Source organism: Cynoglossus semilaevis, chromosome 19 (assembly GCF_000523025.1).
Source record: "Cynoglossus semilaevis isolate Cse_v1.0 chromosome 19, Cse_v1.0, whole genome shotgun sequence".
Lineage (NCBI taxonomy): Eukaryota > Metazoa > Chordata > Actinopteri > Pleuronectiformes > Cynoglossidae > Cynoglossus > Cynoglossus semilaevis.
This window is the reverse complement of record NC_024325.1, coordinates 16248482-16254428: the sequence shown is the minus strand read 5'-3', so window position 1 is coordinate 16254428 and position 5947 is coordinate 16248482. Positions and strand designations below refer to the sequence as shown.

The 5947-nt window shown below is 42.7% G+C and overlaps 2 protein-coding genes across 4 annotated transcripts in view; both read left to right on the top strand.

The window, feature by feature from the left end:
- csf1rb (colony stimulating factor 1 receptor, b) overlaps positions 1-1646 on the top strand; it is a 6022-nt gene extending 4376 nt beyond the window's left edge. For both annotated transcript variants that reach the window (XM_025065456.1, XM_017041940.2), the window contains 6 exons: positions 9-131; positions 494-605; positions 702-801; positions 876-1002; positions 1089-1161; positions 1238-1646. In XM_025065456.1, the coding sequence (XP_024921224.1) occupies positions 9-131; positions 494-605; positions 702-801; positions 876-1002; positions 1089-1161; positions 1238-1350 (648 nt within the window). In that variant the 3' untranslated portion in view covers positions 1351-1646. The remainder of the gene's footprint in view (positions 1-8; positions 132-493; positions 606-701; positions 802-875; positions 1003-1088; positions 1162-1237) is intronic.
- A 151-nt stretch (positions 1647-1797) lies between these two features.
- tmprss15 (transmembrane serine protease 15) overlaps positions 1798-5947 on the top strand; it is a 9793-nt gene continuing 5643 nt past the window's right edge. Inside the window, exons 1-12 of one of the 2 annotated variants that reach the window (XM_025065457.1) lie at positions 1798-2445; positions 2531-2655; positions 3275-3342; positions 3678-3820; positions 3974-4033; positions 4106-4225; positions 4309-4417; positions 4486-4595; positions 4722-4862; positions 5244-5393; positions 5497-5602; positions 5679-5826. In XM_025065457.1, coding sequence (XP_024921225.1) covers positions 2331-2445; positions 2531-2655; positions 3275-3342; positions 3678-3820; positions 3974-4033; positions 4106-4225; positions 4309-4417; positions 4486-4595; positions 4722-4862; positions 5244-5393; positions 5497-5602; positions 5679-5826 — 1395 coding nt within the window. In that variant the 5' untranslated portion in view covers positions 1798-2330. Of the gene's footprint in view, positions 2446-2530; positions 2656-3274; positions 3343-3677; positions 3821-3973; positions 4034-4105; positions 4226-4308; positions 4418-4485; positions 4596-4721; positions 4863-5243; positions 5394-5496; positions 5603-5678; positions 5827-5947 lie in introns of those variants that run through there. The other variant, XM_025065458.1, reaches the window with a different exon arrangement.

The following is a 5947-nucleotide window of genomic DNA, read 5'->3' as shown; positions in this document are numbered from 1 at the left end:
TGTCTCAGTGCATTCATAGAGACGTAGCAGCGAGAAATGTCCTCCTGACTGACCGTTGTGTCGCCAAAATCTGTGACTTTGGTTTGGCTCGAGACATTCGTGATGATGACAGTTACATCGTTCAAGGAAACGTCAGTACAATGACTTGTCTTTTACTCTGACACTTCCTGTCTTTTACTCTGACACTTCCTGTCTTTTACAATGACACTTCCTGTATTTCACTCTGACACTTCCTGTCTTTTACTCTGACACTTACTGTCTTGTATTATGACACTTACCGTCTTTTACTTTGACACTTCCTGTCTTTTACACTGACACTTCCTGTATTTCACGCTGACACTTCCTGTCTTAAACACTGACACTTCCTGTCTTGTATTATGACACTTCCTGTCTTTTACTTTGACACTCCCTGTCTTTTATTATGACACCTCCTGTCTTTTATTATGACACTTCCTGTCTTTTACTCTGACACTTCCTGTGTGGCTGTGTGAAGGCTCGACTTCCTGTCAAATGGATGGCTCCAGAGAGTATCTTCGAATGTGTCTACACGCTGCAGAGTGATGTTTGGTCCTACGGAGTTTTGCTCTGGGAAATCTTCTCTCTAGGTTTGGACCATCAGTTATGATGAGTGATTATTGATAAAGAACAGGCCCTATCGATAATTAGCTGTCATTGATCATTGATTGGTTTGTGATTTCCAGGTAAGAGTCCATATCCAAATGTCCCTGTTGATTCCAAATTCTACAAGATGATCAAAGATGGACAACATATGACTGCTCCTGACTTTGCTTCTGCAGAGATGTGAGACCTCTGTCCTGTCCTTCACTTGTCCGTCCTCTTCATCAGCTGTTGTTGACGACCATGTTTACTCTCAGGTACCAGCTGATGAAACAGTGCTGGAGTCTAGAACCCAGGTATAGACCCACCTTCAAAACTATTGGTCAGATCATTCGCAGACTCCTTCCCTCAACCAGTGACATGACAGCACATCAAAGCCACAAGGTGAGAACCATCAGGAAGCAATTACAGTAAGTGACGACTTGTTCACTCGCTCAGTTGTGACTTGACCCAAGTCTTGGTCTCGTTAGGTCACGTACACCAATGTGGACGTGTGTCGAGAGGAAGATGAGGAGGCAGGAGACGAATCTAGAGGAGGAGCAGGTGATGATGAGACTGTGACATCTGAGGTTGATGATGTCGAGGTTGAAGACTTAATCACTTCCTCTCTGGTCCTCAGAGCTCTGTGATGATGAAAATGAAGAACAGGAGCCGATGATGAAGAACTTCTATCAGCACTTCCAATCTTCTCTACCAACCCCTGACCAGGACCAAGACCAGGACCAGAACTAAGACCAGAACAAAGACCAGGACCAGCACAGTCTCCAAAACCTTTAAAAAAACACCTAGACTTACACAATTAGGTCTATGATCTGTATGAAGACCATGACCAGAGTCAGTATCCAGACCACAGAGGAACTAAAGGACCATGAACAGGTCTGGAGTCAATAACAAGTCCAGGACCAATCACAGGACCAGGATGAAAAACAGGGTCCAGGACCAGGCCTTATGTCCAAATCTAATACAGATAGGATATTTTGTTGAGGTTATTGAGAGAAATCTGATAAATAAATGCAACAGTTTCTAAACAACACCTTTAGTCTGTTTTTACAGACGTACACACGCACCTGTTGAGCAAAGTCAAATGATAGATTTATGGTGTTTGGACTTTAGATTGTGATAAACAGATGTGTGTGTGCACTCTCTTCCTCATACTGCCTCAAACCAAACAACCACTTCAAAAAAGTTCATAGAAACTTCTGCTGTGTCCCTGTGAGCTAAAATCATCATTTTTTCCATGAGGTTTGGTCTAAAGTTTTCTGAGATTTTCTGTGTAACGGTCTTCAGGTTACTTTCTACTTCCTGTCATTATTGACTGACCCAGATCAATGAAGGTCTTCAGGTCTACATTTCGAGTCTATGGGTCTAAGGTAGCCAGTCCAGCAGGAGGCGCTCAGTTTAGTCTGCTGTTCAGGGTCATTATTGGTGATTTGGTTTATGAATGATTTGTTCCACCAGCAGCACAAATACAGTTTATCAGTCCTGTATTGATAAGAGCTAATCAATCATCATAAATCTGATCAATGACTGAAGTGGTCGTAAATCTGAACTTTATCTCTGGGACACAACAACCTGCTCAGGGAAACTGGACCTCATTTCTGGATCTGCTTCTCTGTCGGCCAGTCAGTCGGTTGATCGGTCGGTATATTAATTGATTGAGTGATTGATTGATTGATTGATTGATTGACTGATTGGTTCAAGTGGAAGTCAGAATGAAAAGTACTCGCCTCTCATCCCTGGAGTTCCTCCTCATCATCGTTTCCTCTCTTCTTCTCATCTGCTGCGTTGGACTCGTCCTGCTGTCATGGATCAGCCTCACACCTGCCGGTAGAACAAAGGTTCCACCACAAAGTTCCACCACTGCTTTTCTGTGAAGATTTTTATCAGTTGTCCTCTGTGCTGTTGGTACCAGGTACTGATGGTCTTGTGAGTCTGAACGGTCAGATGACTATTACAGCTGGAGCAGAATTCTCTGAAGAACTGAGGAACTCCAGCAGTGAACCATTCAAGGTCCTGGCCTACGATGTCCAAGAGCTGGTGAGTACTGACTAAAGTACCAGAGCACTAACTAAAGTACCAGAGCACTGACTAAAGTACCAGAGCACTGACTAAAGTACCACAGCACTGACTAAAGTACCACAGCACTGACTAAAGTACCACAGCACTAACTAAAGTACCAGAGCACTGACTTAAGTACCACAGCTCGGACTAAAGTACTAGAGCACTGACTAAAGTACGAGAGCACTGACTAAAGTACTGAGAAGATCTTAAATACTTTAACTTACTATATACTCGTACTTCGAAGTACAAAGATATATAGTAAGAACTCGTGTGAAGCCTGGGCCTGTTAAGTTGAACAACACAAAACTGATGTTCTTGCAGGAATTGAAGAAATACAAAAAGACTTTCAACGGCCAAGTCTCTATTTCTCTAGCTTTTATAACCCTCTGCTGCCACCTAGTGTTTTTAATTGTTCTGCCTGGCACTTGCATAGAAGGAACAAAGACAATTTATTGACAATAAATGAATGTGAATTTTTTTAACATCAATAAAGTGACATTTACTGCAGAGCATGACTGAAGTACAGTCTAGTAACAGTAGTACTTTCTTGCAGTCAAGTCAGCTGAGGAGATTGTGATTTGTGATTGGTTGACAGGTTTCTGATGCCTTCAGTGTTACCAGCCTCAGAGCAGTTTTCATGTCATGTCATGTTTCATCCTTCAGGTCAGGTTGTTGATGAGTCATCATTTCCTGTGGATCAATAACATTAACACTCATTGATTACCTGCTGATTTATCGTTTTATTAACTTGAGGCAAATGTTGATCAAATGTGATGAAAGATAATCATTGATCAACCAGGGAGTGACTTGTCAGTGATTCGTCAGTAATTTATAAGACATTGGTTATCGATTAATCAGTGACTAACATTTCACTTCATTAATCACATTAGTTGATCAGGCTGAATCATTAGTTCGTTGTTTGACCAGTGACAATTCATTGACTGATTTTGGTTTAACTGGCAATAATTGATCAGTCATTGATTGTTATTTTTGGTCAGGCAGGGCAGTGTTGTGGTGACCTTTGACCTTTGGCTCGATCGACCGATTGATGTATCTGAGGTGACACAGAACCTCAGGGTGGGGCTTGATGACGTAGACAGCAGGGGGTTGGTGATTGACAAGCACAGCATCCACATCACAGGTAACACCTGCACCTCTGAGGTCACTGTGATGTCATCAGAGACTCTGAGGTCACTTTGACCTCATCAGAGACTCTGAGGTCACTGTGATGTCATCAGAGACTCTGTAAACCCTCTGTGCAATTATAATTTACATAAAAGATAAAACTGTGCAGAAAAAGACCATGTGATCACAGCCACGCCCACACCAATGACATCAGAATCCTCAATGACCAGTAAGTATCAACAGAATTGACTTTACTTCCTGTCTATATGTTTTAACACTAATTCATCATCTGTGTTCGAAGCACATTGTGCTTCTGGTCAAAAGCTCTGCTCTGATTGGTCGATGTGTCTCCTGATGGATCGTTTTTGTGACGGTGTAAATGACTGTCCAGATGCTTCTGACGAAGATGTTGCCCTCTGTGGTCAGTAAGGGTTATTGACCAAGTATTTGATCATTGATCTTTGATAAAGACCAAAGACAAACTCATTTTTTTGGTCTCCATAGCAACCACCTGTGACGGACAGTTTTTGCTTGGTGGGGCAGGTGGCGCCCTACGCTCATCTGCTTATTCTGATTCATATAAGTACAACAGTCGCTGTCGTTGGATCATCAGGTCCTACACACACATGCATGTGATAACACACACACGTAGCTGTGACCATAACTGAGCGTTTGTTTCAGGGTGGACTCCGGACTGTCAATCAAACTGACGTTCCATCACTTTGAAACAGAAGAAAACATCGACATAGTCAAGATTTACAAAGGAATTGGTGAAACTAGGACACTCACAGGTAAAACACACACACACACACACACACACACACTCAAGCCCATGTGACACCAGCTGCTAACAGATGATACAAACTGCTGTGAAAACAAATCCCCATTCATTTCAATCATTCACTGACTGTTTACAGACCAGCTCTCAGGCTCCGCCCCCCCTGGTACAGTGTGGGTACTGAACGACCAATCAACTGTGGAGTTTACCTCTGATGATGTCAATAACCTGTCGGGATTCAAAGCTTCATTTAGTGCTGTTAACACAACTGAGATAACTAGTAAAATACACACACACACACACACATTTAATCACACAACTAAACAAACTTTTCTGATTGGCTTGATATTTGATTGTGTTAACCAATGGTCATAATCTCTTCATAAAAGGGGTGTGATCTTATTGTGTGCTGAAGGACACATGTCCATCAGTCTGTTCTACAACAGCCGTGTACGGAGAGTCACATGATCACTGATGGACATGTCCTCTGTCAATGTGATGATGTCATCGACTTAACTTCAACTTTGTTGTCAGACTCGTCACCGAGAAAAAAAATCAGAAATCATACAGCCCCCCCACACACATTATAAACAAACTAATGGATGCACACGAAATAAACAAATACCAGAGACAAATGTACAAGTGTGTGTGTGTGTGTCAGATACAGACAAACTCTCCTGTACGTTCGAGGGAGGCTTCTGTTTCTGGCGTCAGTGTCATGACGATGACGGCGACTGGATTCGAAGTCGTGGCGAGACGTTTCCTCCTCTGACTGGCCCCAGTGTGGACCACACGCTGGGCAACAGCTCAGGTCTGGACCACTGTGATGTCATCGCTTTCATTCCAAAAACAGGAAATGGTGTGAAGTAGTGCCCCCTATATGACAGTACCATATTTTCTGACTTGATTGATAGGTTTTTACTTGACCACGCCCCTCAGCCCTGGCCAATGGAATAAGAGCTTCAGGCTCTACAGCCTGCCCTTGACTCCCGTCAATGTGTCCTGCTGTCTAAACTTTTGGTGAAGAACTGACACATGTAGAACATGGACACATAATTACCCCAAACATGTAACAACGTGAGCTGTTATCTATCAGGTACCACATGTTTGGTGAGGACGTGTACAGGCTCCGCCTCCTGATGAAATCAACAACATCGTCAATGATCCTGTTTGAGAAAGAAGGAAACTATGGCAACATCTGGAATTTTGCCCAAGTGACCTTTAACCTGACCACCACTGCAATGGTAGGTGACATCACTTTGATGATGATGATGAAGATGATGATGATGATGATGATGATGATGATGATGTTGATGATGATGATGATGATGATGATGATGATGAACTCCAGGTTCCACTGTATAA